This window comes from Bos javanicus, chromosome 9 (genome assembly GCF_032452875.1).
Source record: "Bos javanicus breed banteng chromosome 9, ARS-OSU_banteng_1.0, whole genome shotgun sequence".
NCBI classification, from domain to species: Eukaryota; Metazoa; Chordata; class Mammalia; order Artiodactyla; family Bovidae; genus Bos; species Bos javanicus.
In genome coordinates this window covers 94,304,225-94,325,356 of record NC_083876.1, presented here as the reverse complement: position 1 = coordinate 94,325,356, position 21,132 = coordinate 94,304,225, and the positions used below count along the sequence as shown (strand labels likewise).

At 49.1% G+C, this 21,132-nt stretch overlaps 1 protein-coding gene across 4 annotated transcripts in view; it reads right to left on the bottom strand.

Annotated features, from left to right (window-relative positions):
• Positions 1 to 491: 491 nt before the first annotated feature.
• The window catches only part of ZDHHC14 (zinc finger DHHC-type palmitoyltransferase 14), a 292,047-nt gene continuing 271,406 nt past the window's right edge, over positions 492 to 21,132 (bottom strand). For 2 of the 4 annotated variants that reach the window (XM_061428413.1, XM_061428414.1), the window contains exons 8-9: positions 15,902 to 16,004; positions 492 to 1,771 (exon numbers count right to left, since the gene is read on the bottom strand). In XM_061428413.1, the coding sequence (XP_061284397.1) occupies positions 1,373 to 1,771; positions 15,902 to 16,004 (502 nt within the window). In that variant the 3' untranslated portion in view covers positions 492 to 1,372. The remainder of the gene's footprint in view (positions 1,772 to 15,901; positions 16,005 to 21,132) is intronic. The other 2 variants (XM_061428415.1, XM_061428416.1) reach the window with 1 other exon arrangement.

The following is a 21,132-nucleotide window of genomic DNA, read 5'->3' as shown; positions in this document are numbered from 1 at the left end:
ACACTCAAACACAGCCCAAAGCAGAGCAGACGCCCCCAGCCCAGCTTCTCCCTGAGCCCTCTCCCCACAACTGGCCATAGATCGGTAATCATGGCCCAATCTGTAAAAAGGGAACAAATTCCACTACAGCCATAGTCACTCAGTCGTGTCCAACTCTTTGTGACCCCAACAACTGTAGCCCACCAGGCTCCTCTGTCCATGGAATTCTCCAGGCAAGAATACTGGAGTGGGTTGTCATTTCCTCCTCCAGGGGATCTTCTCAACCCAGGGATCAAACCCAGGTCTCCCACATTGCAGGCAGATTCTTTACTGTCTGAGCCACCAGGGAAGCCCCATCATCCCATGAATCCCCCACAATTCAAAGAGCTGGTTTTTTGACTGGGGACCATTCCTCACTAGAGCTGCTTCAATAAAACCGAACTCTCTGCAGGCCATCTGGGTGGTGGTGGTGTCATGTCAGCTGAGAAGGATAACTGTACACAGATCCGAAATAACAGAGGACGTCATTTTATTGGCTGTCCACAGGAATTTGGTCACACAAGGAGGTGAAGATTGCAGTGCTGTGTGTGTGCAACACAACACCTCAGGTTAACTACTAAACAGAAGGTTAACTGATACTGGATAGGATAAAACCCGCCCCTCCGCAGCCCAGGCGCCACCTACTTGTGTAGAATTAAGCTGAAGAAGCTGGCGAGGATGGCAAGGTCCATTAGCCTTGGTCTGTTGCACCGTCTTCCCATAAAACAGCACTTGAGAATTCACGAAATTAAAAAAAAAAAAAGAAGAAAGAAAAGCAGCAGCAGTTCCTTTCCAATACCGTCACCATCGTGCACAGACTGGAGCGTGGCATGCAGTCCACATCTGGTCGGGTTTTTTTTTCCCTTTTTTAAATTAACAAATGGAATGGCATGTCTATTTCAAATATTAGTAGCATAACACTTAAGTGCAACCTCAGTCCGGCCACAAGGGTCCTAAACCTTCTGTTACCTGGTCCAGAGCAGCAAGAGGAGCCCCCCAGGTGGCCCCCTTTCCTCCCAGACTCTGCTGGGGGGGCGCCTCCCGCGGCTGTCTCCCTCCCCCAAGGCCCACCCTTCATATTCCAAACACCTGAAAATAGGTCTCTATTTTCATTGTTAGCGAAGCCGGTCAGGGTGGGGCAGAAAATTCAAATGAAACCAAGCTGTCAGCCTTTGAGGTCCTGCCCGTCTGGGCCCTCCGATTTCTCTCCCAAGAAGGGGTCTTCCTACCCCAGGGCTTAGAGCTGTGCTGGCCACCCGCGCACTGGGTCACACGGTGGGGGATCGCGGTGAGGGCGCCGCGCCTGCCGCTCCCACGGTGGGCAGCATCCCCTGGGCGGGCCGGGGCCACGCGATCACACGGAGCTGAGCTTCACCAGGCCGCGCACCGAGTCCTCGTGCAGGGAGTCCTGGCTGGCGAGGCCCAGCACGTGCATGGTGCGGCTGTGAGCCAGCGGGCTGCCCGCCAGCATTGTGGGCGGCGAGGGCGCCTCGTCCGGGGTCAGGAACTGGTGGCCCACGTGCTCGTCTTTCAGGGGCAGGATGTCCGTGAGCGCGGCCTCGGCGGCGAGGTTGGGCATGGAGGAGGGCGGCGTGGGCGGCCCGAGCGTCAGGCTGGCGCAGGGCGTGCCCAGGCCCGGCTTCCCGGGCAGGTGCAGCTCGTCGCTGGTGAGGCTGGGCTCGCTCTGCAGCAGGGGCGTGGCCGCGGCCTGCAAAACGAATTTGGTGCTCTGAATGCACTGGTCTTGGTCGCACTGGAGAGCGGCAGGGAGCCAGCAAAGAGGAGACGAGAGATGGCAAGGGGGGTGGGGGGTGGGTAGGAAAGGGGACATAGAGGGCAGGAGGGGGCGGGATGCGAGAGAGAGAGAAACCAGTTAGTGACATCTGGGTCAGACAGGGCGGAGAGCATGCGCTGTAGCCCAGCTCCACTTGGAGACACCTGGAGTCTGAATAGCTGCTCAAACTAACAGTCACCCATGGGGACCTGGGGTGGAGGGTCCCAGCTGCAGTAGGCTGGATGCTCCGGCCCCTGTTTGCAGACAGGCCTTAACTTAAAAACAACCCTGGGGAAAGAGGCACAGGCTTTGGCACCTGCCCTGGGCTGAGGTCGATGTGGCTCCTATGCTGAAAACCACGTTTACCCACATTCTTTTACAAATACAGGCACCTGGGACTTCCCTCGTGGTCCAGTGGTTAAGACTCTGTGTTCGCTCACAGTGTAGGTGGGCCTAGGTTCTATCCCTGGTCAGGTAACTAGATCCCACATGCTGCAACTAAACCCCAGCACAGCAAAAAAAATAAAAAAATAAATAAAACACCAAAGCACAACAGTTAAAAAAACAAAAACAGAAAACCAAACAAACAACAACCCCACCTTCCCCTGGGGCCTGTACACCCGTGTTCCCAGCAGCATTATTCACAGTAGCCAAAAGGTGGAAGTAAGCATCCATGGATAAACAAGATGTGGTCTATGCAGACATGATGAAAGTGAAAGGGGAGAGTGAAAAAGTTGGCTTAAAGCTCAACATTCAGAAAATTAAGATCATGGCATCCGGTCCCATCACTTCATGGCAAATAGATGGGGAAACAGCGAGAGACTTTATTTTGGGAGGCTCCAAAATCACTGCAGATGGTGACTGCAGCCATGAAATGAAAAGATGCTTGCTCCTTGGAAGAAAAGCTATAACCAACCTAGACAGCATATAAAAAGCAGAGACATTACTTTGCCAACAAAGGTCCATCTAGTCAGAGCTATAGTTTTTCCAGTAGTCATGTATGAATGTGAGAGTTGGACTATAAAGAAAGCTGAGCACTGAAGAATTGATGCTTTTGAACTGTGGTGTTGGAGAAGACTCTTGAGAGTCCCTTGGACTGCAAGGAGATCCAATCAGTCCATCCTAAAGGAAATCAGTCCTGAACATTCATTGGAAAGACTGATGCTGAAGCTGAAACTCCAATCCTTTGGTCACCTGATGCAAAGAACTGACTCATTGGAAAAGACCCTGATGCTGGGAAAGACTGAAGGCAGGAGAAGGGGATGACAGAGGATGAGATGGTTGAATGGCATCACCGACTAGATGGACATGAGTTTGAGTAAGCTCTGGGAATTGGTGATGGACAGGGAAGCCTGGTGTGCTGCAGTCCTTGGGGTCGCAGAGTTGGACATGACTGAGCGACTGAACTGACTGACCGACTGAGACATTTATCTGTAAAAAGGAAGGACATCCTGACACATGCTGTGACATGGATGAACCTTGAAGACATCATGCTCAGTGACATAAGCCAGACACAAAGGAAAACTACTGTATGAATCCACTTATAGGAGGCACCTCGAGGAGTCTAGTAGGATGCGGGCTTCTGGGAAAGGGAAAGGGTTGGGGAGTTACCCTTTGATGTATGGAGTATTGCTTTGCAAGAAGAAAAGCGTTCTGGAGATGAATGGTAGTGAGGGTTGGATACGGAGAAGGCAATGGCACCCTACTCCAGTACTCGCCTGGAAAAACCCATGGATTTTCCAATAGTGGGAGGAGCCTGGTAGGCTGCAGTCCATGGGGTCGCTAAGAGTTGGACACAACTGAGCGACTTCACTTTCACTGTTCACTTTCATGCATTGGAAAAGGAAATGGCAACCCACTCCAGTGTTCTTGCCTGGAGAATCCCAGGGACGGGGGAGCCTGGTGGGCTGCTGTCTATGGGGTCGCACAGAGTCAGACACAACTGACGCAACTTAGCAGCAGCAGCAGCAGCAGAGGGTTGGATAACAATGTGAATGTGCTTAATGCCATTGAATTGCACACTTAAACATGGTTAAAATGGTACATTTTATGTATGTATATTGTGCCACACACACAAAAAGAAAAACACAGGGGCAACAGAAGTGCCTGAGGGCCTGATCACACTATTTGTAAAAGCCTGAAAATTCCTCATTGCTAAGTTTTTATCAGCTTCAAGAACCATTAACTGAGCTGTGGTTTTTGTTTTCTTAACTCTGAAAGAGAATGCCAGCATTTTACAAAATTATTTCCTTTTCTTTTAAGTGTTCTTAAATCTTAATCTTGTTGAGCAAAGGAAATAGTGGGAACACATTTCTAGCAAGGGAAACGTGGGTCTCTGATACCCCTTCCCTTGAGCTGTGGGCAAATTTCAGAGTAACTAGAAGAGACTTCTCATGACTGGAGTTCTTGAACTTGAATCTGTGTGGTGATTCAGTGAGTTTCAGGAGCAAGTGTGGCTATTAGGGGAGCATATCCTGATAACGTTTCAAGTAAGAAGCTAGGCGCTCTGTTTCTGAGGAAGCTCTTAAAACAAACACATTTCTCCTCTTTACATATACATCTGGTGTGAGTGGGTGCCTTCTTCAAAACTTTACAGATAAAAGTAGGCAATGGGTCGGGATTTGGGACCGGCATTGTCTGACTGCAAGCCCCTTTTCACCACTGCACACTTGACAGCTAGCAGGTGCTTAATAAATATTGCTTGTCTATCATCCCCATTCCCTTCGTTTGAACTCCAGAGTTACTGTCGAACCACATACTCGCAGCTTTGTGAAAGAGGAGCTTCCCTTTCTTCCTGCCCAGAGACACGACTAGAACTGCCGTCACTCACTCAGCCTCCGTGCACAGAAGCCACTCAGATCAGGCAAAACACAGGCTTCAGGGGGAAAAACAGTTTCTCCCGAAGTCACAGTTCTTTTATTCTTTTGCTCCGGGGTGTGTGTGTCCTTCCTAGCCAAATGGGATTCTTTCTAAAATCACGAGTAGTGGGCCATCCCTGAGCCGGCCCCCCACCCTCCGTGAGGGGGATAGAAGAGACGCAATCACTATAGAATTTTCAGGTTTCAGAAGTTCAAAGACCTCGCTTCCAGACAAGAATAGGGCTCACAATGGAGCTTTAAGAAGGGAAAGCAAATCTCAGGGAAGATCCTGGCTTTTCTATCACGGCTTCATCCCAGCCAAGGGAACTTCAAGAAGAGGGGTGGAGGGGCCACTCGGATGAGACAGAAATGCCACTAAAAAGTGCTAGAAAGGGGCTATCAGGCTTTGAGTCCTTTGGTGTCTGCATTTCCCCAGTCATCTCCTGAACATTTTGCCACAGCAGTGCTTAAGCCGGGCGTGCAGCTTTCTCTGCTCCTGCAGGGAGCTGCAGCTCGGGGCAGGGACCCTGGCCACTGGGGGGTGCTGAGCCGTGGGGCTGTTGGGGGAGGCAGGCAGCTCAGGGCCCCTCACGGTCTCCAACGCTGTCAGTTCTGTTCAGCACATGGGCTCAATCTTGACAGAACAGAGGTGGGGAAGGGCAACCTTCCTGATTAAATGTTCATCTCCTGGAAACTATGCCAGGGTTCTGGATATATTGTGCTTTGCAAAGAACATGTTATGAAAATCCCATTAGTGTCCTGGCTGATGGTGATGGCTCAACTTTCGTGCCGCCTCCGTTTCCTAGAGCTCAAACTCAGCCTCTGAGCTGGCCTGCGACCCCAGGGCTGAGATGCTGCTCGAGTCAGGCCACTTTCTGGATGATGGAATCTGGTTCTCAACTTTTCTTTCTGGAAAGCCCTCATTCATCCTAAAATCTCTGTCTCCACAACATCCCCAGATCTTGAGAAAGATGAAATTCCGACTAGATTTGCTTGTCTCTGCAGACCTGAAGAAAGCCTTTTGTTAAAACATTGAAAACTGATAGGCAAATTCTGTTTTAGGGATCAGCCCAAGTACTTGTGACTACCTCTTCCAGACTCACAGGAAAATATGTCAGAGGTCTAAGCTGGAGGAAATTCCCAAGGTCAAGCGGCACAAGGGGAGAGGCGGGCCCCCCAGTCTCTTTCTCTCTTCCTTCCTGTCTCTCCTGTCAGGCGCCTTTTCCCTTTCCTGGTCATGCCTTTCCAGCATGCTGTGCAGCAGAGCTCATGGACATCCATCAGAAAACCCTGGGATGAAAGGGGGCCAACCGTGGTCTGTTAAGTTCTGGAGAGTTCATATTCACTGGGAAGTTGATGTGAAGTTTGAGGGGTCCTCTGAGAGTTCACCTAAAGCACCCTGTGCTGACTTAGACGAGACACCTGTGAAACACCAACTTAAACTGGTTTTGCCTGCTTAAATAGATTGTTGATTTAATCAAAGAAAATATTTAGAGAGACAGCACTGTGCATATGCAAGATAGGTATCCATGTCTCCAGAGTGACCCTGGAACCAGGAATCTTCAGTTTATGGAACCCACAGAAGTGTTGCCACTGGAGCCCTGTAGGAATCGAGAAGTCCTTCAGTAAGAAAAACCTGGTTTCTGGCAGCACTTGTGGCTTGTATGGGCTGACTTAAGACCAGTCGACCAGCTTCCAAGTTTGAAATTCCCCCAACCCCTTTCATTTTCGCCCCAAAACTGGATGGAGGCAACAGCTGAGTCCTGTCTCCTTGAGGGTCAACCTTTCAATAAAGTTCTTTCTCTCTTCAAAAACCGGTGCCACAGTCTTGGCTTCTTTTGTACCTTGGGCAGCAATCCCTTGCTAGGCAACGCCTGGAGGTGGTTTTCTCTGAAGCTATGAGCTTAAGTTCAGGGCCTCTTGTTTGCTTGTTTTCCAAGGCCTTACTTGTTTTCTTTTGCAAGTTGGTTTCTTTTTCTTCAAAAGAGCTTCAGATTGAATGACTCAGGTACCTCCAAACCTGGGTCCTTCCTGCATATGTCTATTGATGCTTTCCTGTGGCCAAACCCACAACATGCTCGAACTGTAGCCAATCTGTGCTCAACCTCCTGCTGAAAGTGCTCTCTGATTTTCCAGGGGTGAAGCTTAAGGACTTAAATATGTGAAAGAAAACATGTAGCCTAAACCATTTAAGTTTTTTCAAAAATCGAAATGTCACAAGTCTTTTCAAAATGACTATTTTGAATGCTGACATATTATCTGACATGATCACCTCTTCTACAGGGATTTGTTTAACTATTTTAAAATATGACTGTCTCTCGGAGCCTGGTTGTGGCTATTTCCCTTGCTTTGGGGACTGCTTTCATGTTAATGATGAACTTACCCTCTCGCCCCTCCCCCAGTTTCCCTTGCGGCCAGCTTCTATCAGTGAGCACACACACTCATTGCTGGGACCAGCTTGAACCTCAGTGTCTAAATCCTGCTGTAACCCATGACTTTGAAAACCGTTTGCCACATTCAAACTGATTTCTGTTTAGAAGACCAGTTCCCATCTGGGGGTGCCCAGGGACCAGGCTTTCTTCCACAGGATATTGTCTGTATAAATTTCCTACCGGCATGGAACAGGATACTAATGTGGGTTCCAACCAAGGAGAGCGTGATGCCTCTCCACAGTGGAATTCATAATTCTCATGATATTAACTTTGCATGTTTCGAGCATCTTCTTAGAAGAAACTCGATGACTAGGAGATATCTGATTTAAAAAAGAAAAAGTCCAGCCTTTTCCTCATTTTGCACACTGCCAGAATTCCAAGGAGAGTGGGCTGGTAAACCTTCCTGGCTATAATTCCTGTGTGAGAACTTCCAGGGAGAAAATGGCCAATATTTTTAGGGTTACTGTGAAGATGACCCATGAAAAAATGTCCTTACACCTCTGCCTTTTTTTTACCTTTGTTTCTAATCCTTATTGGCCCATTTCTTGTTGATTTTTCTATTTAATTTTCTTTCTCTCTGATTTCACCAACTCTCTTCCTCCTCTTTCCTTCTCCATCTTTTCCTTTGTTGACTTCCCTCCCACTTTATTCCCCCTCTTCTCTCTTTCTTCTGTTTTTCTTCCCCTCCCTCCGGCATCACCAACTCACTGGACATGAGTTTGAGTAAACTCCGGGAGTTGGCGATGGACAGGGAGGCCTGGTGTGCTGCAGTCCATGGGGTTGCAAAGAGTCAGACACGACTGAGCGACTGAACTCAACAACTCTTCTCTGACCTTTTTAAGCCACCAACCCGCCTTGCTGGCTGTTTATCTGAGGACTCTTATCCTCAACCAGTAGAGGGAGCCATCCCTGCTCACTTTTTTCTCTCACTCCTTGGAGAAGTGAGAAGCCATGAGGTATACTTCAATGTATCTAACCAGTTATATAATCTTAAGGAAAAACAACCAAGCAGCCAGAGATCGGACAGTGACCATCCATCACCAAGAAGAGAAAATTGAGAAACTCCTGCTTTCATTCCAAAACAACGTTTGTGAAATACTAGGTTGAACCCTATGAAATTGCCTTTTTATTTTAGGCCAAAAATCATCCAAACGCTGACTACTAATAGAATAGAAACCTGACTGCTTGTGAGAATGTCTATGGGCAGACCTCTCTGTCCACAGCATAAAACTAATCCTGTCTGGAGTGCTGGAACATTTGCTGTGGTTGCAGGAAGTCCCCGACAGCTGGCTGATTTACTGTCTAAACGAAGCGCTGGCATTTAACTTGCAAAGAACGGTATCATTTCAGATGTTCGGATGTCACACACATTATCACTTAATGTTACAGTTTAAAATACCATAGAGATAAGTTATTTTTGTTTCTGCAGATTTTCAAATAAAATTGCTCTTGCTGGCATACATATTATTTTACTCTGGCTGACTTCTTGTCTGAAATAAACCTAGCAAACAGATTAAATGCTGCCAAACCCAAAGCTAGAAGTTTTCTAGATGGTTTCCTATACAAATTAAGAATAAAGGAAATATTTACTTCTTTTGCTCCAATTCTGTCAAAAGTATTAGCATCAGGCACTGGTTATCTCTGCTTGGCTGTGACACTGTGTTCTGGGGTCTTATGAATGCTCATTTACTTTAATAAAAACACTATCAGTTTCTAAAATTCACCTAAAATGTAGGTTAGAAGGAGTTCTTCGTTTTTATTCTCTTTTAAAACATTATCATTTAAGTTCGCTCAAGTTATTTTTCTCTATCATATTTGAACTTTCAGACTATGCGTGGAGAGGACTCCTGTGAGACCAGTTTAATAAATCTTGCAACTGCCAGCTTTAATTTGTTTTGATATTGGATGGAGGGGATTTAACAATGGGGTTAATTATGGCTGATTCATGTTGAGGTTTGACAGAAAAACACAAAATTCTGTAAAGAAATTATCCTTCAATTAAAAAATAAATTTATAAAAAAATAAAAATGAGTTTAAGTAAATATAGCAAATGATTAAAAAAAAATAGCCCAACAGTTATATACTGTTACTATCTTTGTGTTTAGCACATGATCTGAAAGGATCTTTGTAGCTACAAGTGCCAGCTTTAAACAAGCTATGACCCTGATGTAACACAGAACTTAAATCATTTGACAATCAAATGAGGTATGCATAGTAAAATAAGGTAATAACAAATGCCAATAATAAGGAAAGTAGGAATAATGAAAATACGATCTTCAGTTGGCCCTGGGGTTATGTGCACGAAATTCTAGTGTGTGCTCCTGAGAAATTCATAGGTATTCACATGACAAGGGCTATACTTGGGTCACACATCATTTTAATACTTTTGATGTCACTTTATTACTTCTGTAATGTTTTCTTCCTTGGGAATCTGTAGTAGAGGGAAGTTCCATTCCACAATTATGTGAGATGGTAAGTTAACAGTGAATTGTCCCATTTTTGAGATGCTAAGTAAGACCTCAGTGGGCACTTTGATGACAGCTATCTATCAATATTTACCTGATTCTCCGGCCCTGCAATATCAGTATGTTTTTCTAAGACTTAGATAGAGCCTTTACCTTCACCTTCTGAAATAGTGCAATTTCCCTAGGAGCACTTTTCCTATCATTTGCGAAATGCCTTTCTGATCTAGACTTTAATAATAAAACAGCTGGCAAAAATTTGGCCTGAGATACCTAGAATCTCTCTGCAAAGGAACATGCCAAGTCTGGTGCTAAATATAAAGTCTCCAAATGTTCCTCCTTTCTAGGTGAGCACTAGAAATACTTCTGGTCAGAGGAATCATGTCCCACAGCTAAATCGGTGTTTACTGTTGATGGAGTAGGCAGCAAAACTGTGTGTCTGGGGAATATGGCAGTGCTGGTTGCAAAGTGTCCTCTGATCACAGAGATAAGGCTTCTATTCCCAGGAATGGTAACCTCTACTGGGCTAGTATTCCCTCTGTGTACAGGACGTATATAAAACTGGCCAAAATATGTGAGGCAAACATTTTTCAATAGGGCACAACAGACAGTGCAAGGCCGCGATCCCTGAAAGGGAAGAAACTCACAGGCGAGCCCCACAGTCAAGCAGCCCTTTCCTTGGGGAGAATTTCCCCACCATGGTATAGGCTGAACAGAATACAGAGAAAGCAGAGATCAGAGGGTCAGAAGCTTAAGCGGCTGGATCTGTAGGGCAGGGCATCGCTGAAGAGGATGCTGTGCAGAGAAGGGGGCCAGAGATGCCAGTGAGGGCCACCCCCCAAGTCTGTAGCCAACAGCTGTGCTGCCCATGTGCAGCATGAGTCCCCTCTCCTGTCCCCTTTCCCCTGAAGCCAGTGAAACGGCAGCTGTAATAAGGCTGAGAGAGGCCCACAGACAGTGGAAGTTGAGAAAAAGAATGTCAGGGACCACTGATCACATTAACATCCCCCAAACCTTGTTAACATGCCTGGCATCCAGCTAGGGCATTCAGAAGGCTGAACCTTAGGAGAAAGACTCATGCCCTAAACGGAGACCCAGAACCACCCCTAATGATGGAGAAGTCAAACCCTGACCAGGTATTTGGTCAGGTATTTGGAAGAGACAGAATTTGGAGGCTGAGCTCCCTCAAACTAGAGGGCCTGAGAAACATCTTGGACTGCCCATAAATCTGCATTAACAAAATATAAATCACACCTGTACAAGTTCAAGATGATTAGCCACTAATTGAACTGCCTGCTAAAACAAGGATCAACACTCTTTAGAAGATAACAAAATCTAGTCTCTACAAATATACTATCCAAAATGTAGTCAATAAAATACCAATACACATATAAATAAATAGAAAAATGTAATCCAGAGTTAAGGGAAAAAGTGGACACCAAACCCAAGGTAGCCCAGATATGTTTAGCAGATACAGACTTCAAGCAGTATAATAATGTTCAAATACTATACAAAAATATGGCTTCAATGAATAAACAGATAAGGAATCTCAGTACAGAAATAAAGTCCAACAGAGAAATTAAAAGAACCAAAAGAAAATTCTAGAACTAAAAAGTATAATAACCAAAGTGAATAATTCTCTGCATTCACTTAACAGTAGTTGGAGGGGGCAGGAGAAAGAATCAGTGAACATGAAGATAGATCAAAAGAAGTTATCTAATTTGAAGAACTGAGAAAGTTTGAAGAAAAATGCACAGAGCCTCAGGGACTTATCCTTTGGGGCAATGTCATCAAATGGTTTAACATATGAGTAATTGGCGTCCCAGGAGGAGAGAAAATGAGATAAGGAAAAATAAATAAATTAATAAGTTGAAGACATAATAGGCAAAATGTCCCGGTTTGATGAAAAATGGTAACTTTCAGACCCAAGAAACTGAATGAACTCTGAGCAGTTTAACAGTGGAGATCACCCTTGGACTAGGTCAATAACTCATTTGGTACTGATGCTTCTACCTGGATGAACCGTCAACACTTAGACTAAAGTGCTGTAAAATGGTTCGTGCTTAGGGGAGCAGGTGAAGAGGGAAAAAATAGCTAACGTGTCATTGGTTAAGACTGTCATTTGTAACAGAGGAGAGGCTGCAGCTTCATAGATTTTTGCTTAGTCAAGTTGCAGGTTAGATTGTGGAGAGGCTGCCTTCAGTCCCCCGCTGGTTTTGTGACCGACCACAGCAGATTTATCATCCTTCTGCAATGGAAGGCCTGGGAGGAGTGGTTTCCCTGCCCTGGGAGAAGACTTCATGTCACTCTGTCCCATAAGAAGACCATGCACCTGGGATACTTTGGAGCATAGTTAAGAAGAGTACTTTCCTTAGAGTCGGACTTCTAAGGACGAAATAGTAGCTTAGCCACTGGTTAGCTATTTCACGAACTTAGCATCCCTGAATCTCAGTCTCTTCAAAGGGGTGATTAGAACACTCACATCAGGTGGTTCTATAAGGATTCAATGAGACGATAATGCATGCGAAGCACTTGACCCGGTGCCTGGCACATAGCAATCCATCGCTCTCTCTCTTTCCTTCTCTCATTTAACCAACACTTCTGAATTCAACTACCACAGGAACTAGTCTAGACAATGGGGATATAGCACTGAACAAACAGTTACTACTCAGTTATTATTATTATTGCTTGAAATGCTTTTAGTGTTTGTTGCTCAGTCGTGTCTGACTTTTTGCGATCCCATGAATGGTAGCCTGCCAGGTTCCTCTGTCCGTGGAATTCTCCAGGCAAGAATACTGGAGTGGGTTGCCATTTCCTTCTCCAGGGGATCTTCTTGACCCAGGGATCAAAGCTGGGTCTCCTGCAGGCAGATTCTTTACTGTCTGAGCCACCAGGGAAGTCTATTAAAATGCTTTTAATAGAGGACAAAATCTTTCATCCACAATTAAAATTCATATATTCCTGAAATTTGACTTAAATTCCCTTCGATGCATAGATGATTGAAAACAGATCTTTTCCTAGGAGTAGATATTGACAGAGGAGACAGGTTGAGGGTGATGGGATGTGGAGACGGTAAGCATATGGGAGAAAGTCACCCTGCACACAGTCAGGACTGACGGCCACAGCGTAGCCAAGTGTAGGCTTGAGAGTATGAACTGTTGGGGTCAAAGTGTGGCATCTGAATTGGGCAAGTCTACCGAAGTCCTCTGTGCCTCTGTTCATTAGTCTGTAAAATGGGGATAAAATCAGTAGTAGGCTCAGAGGGCCGGTGTGAGTTATGTGAAAGCCTTGGAAGGGCGCATGGTAATGCTCCCTGCTGCTGAGGTGTGGGGTTCAGTACACACTATGCTGTGTGAAGAAGGAACTGGAGGGAGGAGGGTGGGGCAGAGACACGTCAGCCTTCGTGTTCTGCTTGGTGCCAGCCTTGCCCATTCAGAGCTGTCTCCTCTCCCCTTACTCCCGTTAAAACGGTCTACACACCACAGAAGCCGTAAAGAACAACAGAAATAATAAAAAGACTCATGCTGTAGTGCCTGAATGGCCTATAAATGCACAGAGGAATGGAAGGTTATCTGGCACAGTGACGTCGCCGCAGCCTGGTGACAGGCTCTGCACCAGAAGGAACCCTGAGCCCTTCCGCCAACGCTGAGTCCTCTGTCTCCCATCGCGGGGGTGCTGTCTCCCCCCGCCTGAGCGCCTCTGGGGTGGGGGCTCCCACCCGCCGGGAGCTCTGGGTGTTGGGCATTTCCCTCTTGGGCTGAGCACAGGTTGCCTCCTGGCCCACCTTCCGGTCCCGGTTTCCGACCTGTGGGGCCGTGAACAGCATGTCTCATCTTAGTCCCCTAAAGACCTTTCAGATCCAGCCTCCCCCTGAACATGTTCTGACATATTGGGGGCACTCCCTGCAATGGGTAGGAGCCTTAAGGGCCACAAAGACCTCCCAGCCTTAAGCCCAGTGGAACCCTGGGTTTCTCCGAACACAGGCACCATGGCGAGACAGGAAGTGCAGGGGGCCCCAAGGCAGTTAATATTTAAATGTATCTGTCTATGAGCAACTCGCTTTATAATTGGTAATGATTTCTCTGTAATTACATGTGTGCTGGGGAATTCTTATGAAGTGAGAAAAACCCAACCTACAAATCATTTCTAAGCGGTAATGAAATTTTAATGAAAGCTAGATTTAACAATTAATGAAGTTGACATATTCATGGGTCTCGCAGACATTAAACATTTATTAATTTTGATTTTGCTGTTTTTGTGTTTCGGAGCTTATAAGTTCTTTCTTCAGGTCTTAAAACTTTTCATAGTCCTCAGTGTCTAGTGGGCAAAATGCACGTGTCCTGTCTCTTGGCCCTGTGGGTTAATTTGAGCCTACTGAGGCCATCACTGCATGAAGCCGTGTTGCCATGTCACGGCACCAAAGAGAACTCCTTTTCTGTTAGTTCCTGCTTCCACATTCTGGGTGGAGCCTTTTCTAGATATGATGGAATCGGGGGAAGGAAGGAATGAGGAAAAGAAGACAGGAAGAAACTAAATATTTGTTTAGAACTTCCCTTAAGCAGGCCCCTGCAGGGGAATGTTTAACCAGCCCCAACCTACTGCGTGCCAGGCCCTTTGTTATAAAGTGGTGATAGGAGGGAGGTGAACATGGTTAACCCCTTCTTCATTGTATGGTTTACTAACTTAAGGCTCTCTGTACAAATCGACTTGCTGACATCACGCAGCCCTGAGTCAGTCACTGTGACCCCCGGGCTCTCTGATCCTACACCCCACCCTCTTGCCTTTCCCCGCTGTGTCCAGTATTACTTAAATCTGCCTGTTTGCAAAGTTTTTCCTTCCACTGTCTTTCAGAATCACCCTGTTCTATTATCTTTTTCCCCCTCAGTGGTTATTTTTTATAATTAAATTTATTTATTTTTTAATTGAAGGATAACTGTTTTTGCAATATTGTGTTGGTTTCTGGGAAACTATTCCCTTGCTCTATTAGATCAAGAAACTTGATTTGATCTGGTGGGGGCAGAATTGGCAGGGGCAGATAGAGAGAAAGTTAGCAAAGGATAATAAATGTTGATTTAAAAAAATAATCTTCCAGTCTGTGAGATGAAATCAGATTAATAGCCCGATGATAAACATGGACACATTATAATTTTTTTTTCTTTTTAAATGTCAGATGGAGTACTTCTAGGATAAATAAAATAAAATAAATAAAGTTGATTCACATTTCCACTACTTCAAAGTGAATTTCTACAAACCACGTCATGTCTTCATAAGTATGGGTGAGCAGACCTCCCCCGAGCTTTCTATACAGATGCCTGCGGGACAGCCCCCCACCCCCAAGCATCCAAGGGGACCCCAAGTCCACATACTGACATCAGATTTTCCCTAACTGGCACCTCCTTTGATATTTCCCACTGGTGATTTGTGTGGTCATCTTGTCCCCAAGCTGACAGGCAGGGGACATTCCTGGCTCCCTGCTCCCGGGCCTCCGCATGGACTCCACGCCCAAGTCCTGCAGGGTCACTGCCTCTTTTCTGAACACGTATCTGTGTCCCAGTCTGTTTGTCATGGCCTCTGTTGTGGGTGATTCAGGTCTACAGACAGCGCTGGGGCCACACTGGGTCGCTTCCAGAAAGACTTCTTTAGAGAGATTTGCTCCTGATGGCGGGGCCGTGCCTGCCAGACCACGGAGGAGTGTGAAGGCCCTGAGGGTCCAGGCCAGCAGGCTGTGAGTTCAGGTGCCCGTGGAAAGACCTGCCGTGGCCCCACCTCCCAGGTACAGAGTGAAAACAAAGCACCCGTCCCCGCCTTCACAGATGCGTGACACGGGGACCTCTCCGGAGACCAGCCCAGTCCGTTTTTCGCTGTCAATGCCCGAACAGCTTGTCTGATTCTCTGCACTAAGGCGTGCAGGGCTGATTAAGATTTGGGCTGCAAGTGGGGAGAACTGGTGGCCGAGTTCCCCCCGCCAGCTGCACACTTAAAAAGGGGGTGGGGGAGTGGGTACAGACTGTGGCAAGGGGAGAGCAGGGGACTCGGGGACTCTCCAGAGGCCCATCCTGCTTGGGCAGCTCTGTCTCGCTCTGGACAGCAGCCTGGTTCTGGGTGAGGGGGCTTTCCAGTCCAAGATGTTTCTGGAGGCAATGTTGTGTGAGTACTTCTCCCACACAGCCCTGAACAAACCGACCCACCACCCACCCCTGTTGCAGGTGGGCTAACCCTTCAATGGGCATCGCCTTCACTTCAAGCTTCCTTTCCTCCCTGAGCCATGCGTGTCCTAGGAAGCTAGGTGATCGGTTGTTACGGGTCAGTGAACACCGATGCGGGAGAGGAGCCCTTGTGGGGCACCCCGGGTCCTACCATGTCACTCTGGGACTGTGTGGCCCCGTATGTGGCCATCCCGTTGGAGGGCGCGGCTGGCTGCGGGGTGTCGGGCTGAATGTACCCTCTTCGGTCGATGAGGCTACAAGAGAACACAGAACAACGCAGGAGACGAGTGAATCAAAAGCTGAAAACACCAACAAAACTCTTCTAATTTCCATCCCCAGGGGGTCCCCCTTTCTGTGATGCCCCCCCAACCCTGAGCAGCTCAGAAAATACCTCTGCTCGCCTTCACGTATGGTCAGCCTCCAGAGTCGAGACTTCTGTCCTTAAAAACGCCTGGAGCATCTGACCCCTCCCTGCCACCTGCTATGACCCCCCCAATCCCGTCCCCTTCCCACTGTCCAGTCCCATCCTGATCTCATCACCCCTCCTCGCTGCGTGGCCTCCATCACCTGCCAGCAGAGCCGCCCACAACCTGTCCCCAGCCTTCCTCCCCAGGCTCAAACCCAGATCTTATCGCTTGCCGCATTCCCAGCATCATTCCATCAGCAGTGCGTCTGAGCACCGGCTGTGCCCGCGTGGCCCGGAAACCACACATCCGCTGTGCGCTGTCTGCTTCTCTGTCTCTGTATTTTTTTGTGTAGCCTCTGGCTTTTAACTGCCCAGACCCTCCACTGCCCTGCCCATCTGCTGTTGGTCTTTAGAGGCCCCCAGCCTCTGCTCCTGACGCTTCATCTGCTTTCTTCCCTCCTCGGCTCCTCTCAATCCTGCCTGTGACCCTCCCGATGGCCCATGTCACTGTTGGCTGGGGTCACAGTGATCTCAACCCACGTCTTCTCCATCGAGCAGCCCGCAACTCCTGAGGGAGGGCAGGCTTCATCTCGTCTGCCCCAGGGCGCCCGCCCTGGAGCATCGGCCCCTCTCCCACAGCCTCGGGCACCCTGGGCATCATATCACCGCATGCTGGGTCTGCCTGTGTCCACGTGCGCCTGTCATGGAGTGGTGGCTCTGCCACCAGTACCGAGCAGACACTTGCTGATTGAACAAATCACACCAGGTCCTCAGTCTCCCGCAGACAAGTTTCCTGGGCAATCTCTGTCTTTACGCTACGGCCCAGTTGCCCAGGTGGGAGGTAAGGGTGAAGGTTACTTTGCCATCAAAAGGGTTGCCTGTTTCCCTCCCTGACTGAAGACTCCAAGATGACCTTGGGTCTAAGAGCAGAACTGCCAAGGGCGACAGGCAGTTTGGCCAGTAAGTGGGGCTCCCGCCGAGGCCGCCCACCGTGGGAGGGGCACACTCCCGGCAGCCTCTGAGAGACGTCCCGAGCACACCCAGGTGCCCACCTACTCCCCTTCGTGGGGTAGGGGCTGGGCGGCTGAAAGCTGCTCCAGGTGTCAGGTCCACTCTCAGAAGACAGGGGTTATTGTCACAGCCACCACCTCAGGTCTTCAAGTGACAGACTAATGAGCCCTTAAAAGACACTTGTGATAGGATCTCAAGTGGGACTCTGACTCAGTTTCGGTCAAATCCCTGGAAGGTTTAGGAAAAAAAACAAGAGAGACAAGAACCTCCATCTGCCAAAAGAGAGGTGCTGGATCCCTCGCAGGACCGTCAGAGGGGGCTCTTAGCAAGTGTGCAGCCGCCTTCAAGGGTATCAAAGATCAAAGGTGAAAGGGCACAGAAAGGCATCTTGGGGAGAGGGGTCCCCAGCTCCTGCCAGTGATGAGATCCAGGGCAGAGGCTGGCGAGGTGAGGGCGGGGGCTGGGCACAGCCCCTGGGGGAGAGCTGGTGGGAGGCGGCTGGAAGGGGCGTGTCGGGGGTCAAATTGTCTGCCCCCCAAAAGATATGTTGGAATCTAGCTAGCTCTGGTAGGGAGGAAGGGGTGGAAAGTGTTAACTCTCAGGGAACTTTGAAGTTCTGATTCACTGAAATGACACTATTTTGGAGGAAATGAAAGTGCCCTGAGTCCTTTTTTTTTTCCCCCAACTGACAGGAGAAATTAAAGGACATGCAGGAGATTTCATCCAGGAGAAGAAAAAGAACTAGGTTACCAAGAGAGTCAGAAGGGACGGGAGGGATTATAGAAAAAGTGGTTCTGGGCCCCCCTCCTGTGTGTTCAGCCTGTTTCAAGGGCCAGCCATGCCCCCAGGACTCTGACACTGTCCGCCCCCACCCCGCAAGTCTCCTCCTGGGCCTCAGAAAGCCCTGAGAGCTTTCCTAAGCTCATCTCATCTCTCTCTTTTCTAAAAGTTTATTTTATTTATTTATTTTTGGCTGTGCTGGGTCTTCGTTGCCGTGGGGGGTGTCCTCTAGTTGAGGCAAGCGGGGGCTACTCTTTGGGTAGTGTGCACAGAATCAGACACGACTGAAGTGACTTAGCAGCAGCAGCAGCAGGGGCTTCAGTAGTAGGCGCCGTGCTCGGGCTTAGCTGCTCCTGGAATGTGCGAATCTTCCCAGACCAGGACCAGAGATGGAACTTATGCTCCCTGCATTGGCAGGTGGACTCTTAACCACTGGACCACCAGGGAAGTCCCTCATCTCATCTCTGGCCTTGCTTGCCTCCTGGGACTGCCCCCCACGCCCCATCACTCCCCCAGTTCCTCCTCTGACAAGCCGGGCTCTCCCCTCACCTGTGGGCCTTTGCACATGCCGTCCCCACTCTTCTCGCGTGATTCCTTTCCCCCAGCTCCTCCTGCTCCTTTGGTTCGCACCTTACACCCCCTCCTCTGGGAAGCCCTCCCAGATGTCCCATGAGGCCTGCACCCCGACCCCATCACAGCCCCTCCCGCTGCTCAGACTTGTCCCTGATGGACTTTATGTTGACATTCTCTAGACGGCATCCCCAGCCCAGAAACAGTGGCCAAGAGAATTCTTAAGACCAACTGACCCACAGCACCAGCCCGTAGGGCCTCACCCTGACCACATCTTGGGACTTTCTGCTTTTCCAATCTTCCATTCTTCCTGCTGTTATGAGAATCCCCTCCCCCAGACCTGGCTGCCTCCATCCTGCTGCCCCCACCCCCCTGGAGGCTCTGCAAGGAGCAGATGGTGGGTCTTTGCCCTCGTGGTCTCTGGCTCTTGTGGGGAAACTTGAAGACACTCTCTTTCTCCCTTGTGAGCACACTGTTGCGCTGAGAACGCTTTAGAGACGTCCGTCTGGGGCACACGATGCTGGGCACACGGGTGGTCCCGAGCCCCTGTCTGAGACGAGGATGCTGGGCAGACGGGGGTCCTGAGCCCCTGTCTGAGGCGAGGATGCTGGGCACATGGGGGGTCCTGAGCCCCTGTCTGAGGCGAGGATGCTGGGCACACGGGGGGTCCTGAGCCCCTGTCTGGGGCGAGGATGCTGGGCACACGGGGGGTCCTGAGCCCCTGTCTGAGGCGAGGATGCTGGGCACACAGGGGTCCTTGGCTCCTGTCTGAGGGAAGGATGCTGGGCACATGGGGGGTCCTTGGCCCCTGTCTGAGGCGAGGATGCTGGGCACACAGGGGTCCTTGGCTCCTGTCTGAGGGAAGGATGCTGGGCACATGGGGGGTCCTTGGCCCCTGTCTGGGGCGAGGATGCTGGGCACACGGGGGGTCCTGAGCCCCTGTCTGAGGCGAGGATGCTGGGCACACGGGGGTCCTTGGCCCCTGTCTAAGGGAAGGATGCTGGGCACACGGGGGGGTCCTTGGCCCCTGTCTGGGATGAGGGATACTGCTCATTCTACAGGCTTCTCTGAGACACCAGTGAGATGCCCTGGCACTCTTTGGGGCCCAGGCTTGGGTGAGGCAGGGCAGAGAGAAGCAAGGACCACTGGAGGGAGCAGTGAAGACAAGCAGCACCCCCTCCTTTCATCAGTGCCAGCTCTGGGAGCCCAGGGACCTGGGACAGAGGGCAGCACCCAGCTTTCTGCATAGACCCTGGAGCGGCCAAGCTCTTCTGAGTGGAGGGCCAGTGCTGAGAAGTTCCCCGCTCCAGAGGGACTTGGATTGTGGAAAGAATACAGTCCCAACTCGGCCAAACCAGCAAATTTAATCCAGTTGTGGGAGTAATAATTTCAGCTACGACAAGATTTGGTCTGTAAACAATACAAAGCAGTGCCTGCCAAGTGCAAATCAAAGACTCGGGAACCAGAAAGGAGATCTGGATGAAACGTGAGACTTGAGTTCTTTTCCTAGATTCGGATGTCTGCTTTAGAGACGACAAAAGCAGTGCCTGCCAAGTGCAAATCAAAGACTCGGGAACAAGAAGAGATCTGGATGAAACGTGAGACTTGAGTTCTTTCCCTAGATTCGGATGTCTGCTTTAGAGACGACAAAGATGCTTGTCCAGGTCTCTTTCGTCTCTTCTACCCTGTGTTTCAAGGCCTATCCCCAGTGTCCACAAATAAACACACACCAGGAGGAAACATAGTTTAACTGTGAAAATCCAAGCATCTCCGGAGGGTTTTTCTGGCCTGGAGAGCCCCAAGAGGGATTCCTGGGTGAGTCTAGTGTTTCCTTGGAGAGGGTGCCCTCCGGGCATGCCTGACTCTCTGGCCTGGGGCGGCCCTTCCATCTGAGCCCTTGGCTGTTCCTTGTGCTGTCACTCCCCAGAGGAGGCCTCGGAGGGACAGGTTGGGGGGCCCCCTAACATCCCCAAATTCAGGACAAGTGTGGCAAACTGGGCTCTCAGCTTTCTAGACACAAACTGGAAAATGGTCAGTTTCCAATTACCCAATGACACCGGGAACATAAGGTACTGTCAGTTACCAAGTGGCCTTGGAATATATGCTTGATATTCTTTGGGGGGTGGGGTGGGGTGAGGATCATTCTTCCTTCCCCAATGAAGTTTCCCTGACAATCAAACCCAGTTTGCAATCCATGAGCACGTGTCAGTGATGACTGGCCATGGAGCTATAGAGAAAAGTGAAAGTGAAAGTCGCTCAGTTGTGTCTGACTCTGCAATCCCGTGGGCCATACAGTCATGGACTTCTCCAGGCCAGAATACTGGAGTCGGTAGCCTTTCCCTTCTCCAGGGAATCTTTCCAACCCAGGTCTCCCATATTGCAGGCAGATTCTTTACCAGCTGAGCCACAAGGGAACCCCAAGAATACTGGAGTAGGTAGCCTATCCCTTCTCCAGCAGATCTTCCTGACCCAGGAATCGAACCAGGGTCTCCTGCATTGCAGGCGCATTCTTTACCAACTGAGCTATCAGGGAAGCCCAAAGTTGAGACAAACCAGCGGCTTTGTGGTGTCTCTCCATTTACACAGTTAGAAGTCAAAAGAGAGGAAGGCTTGGA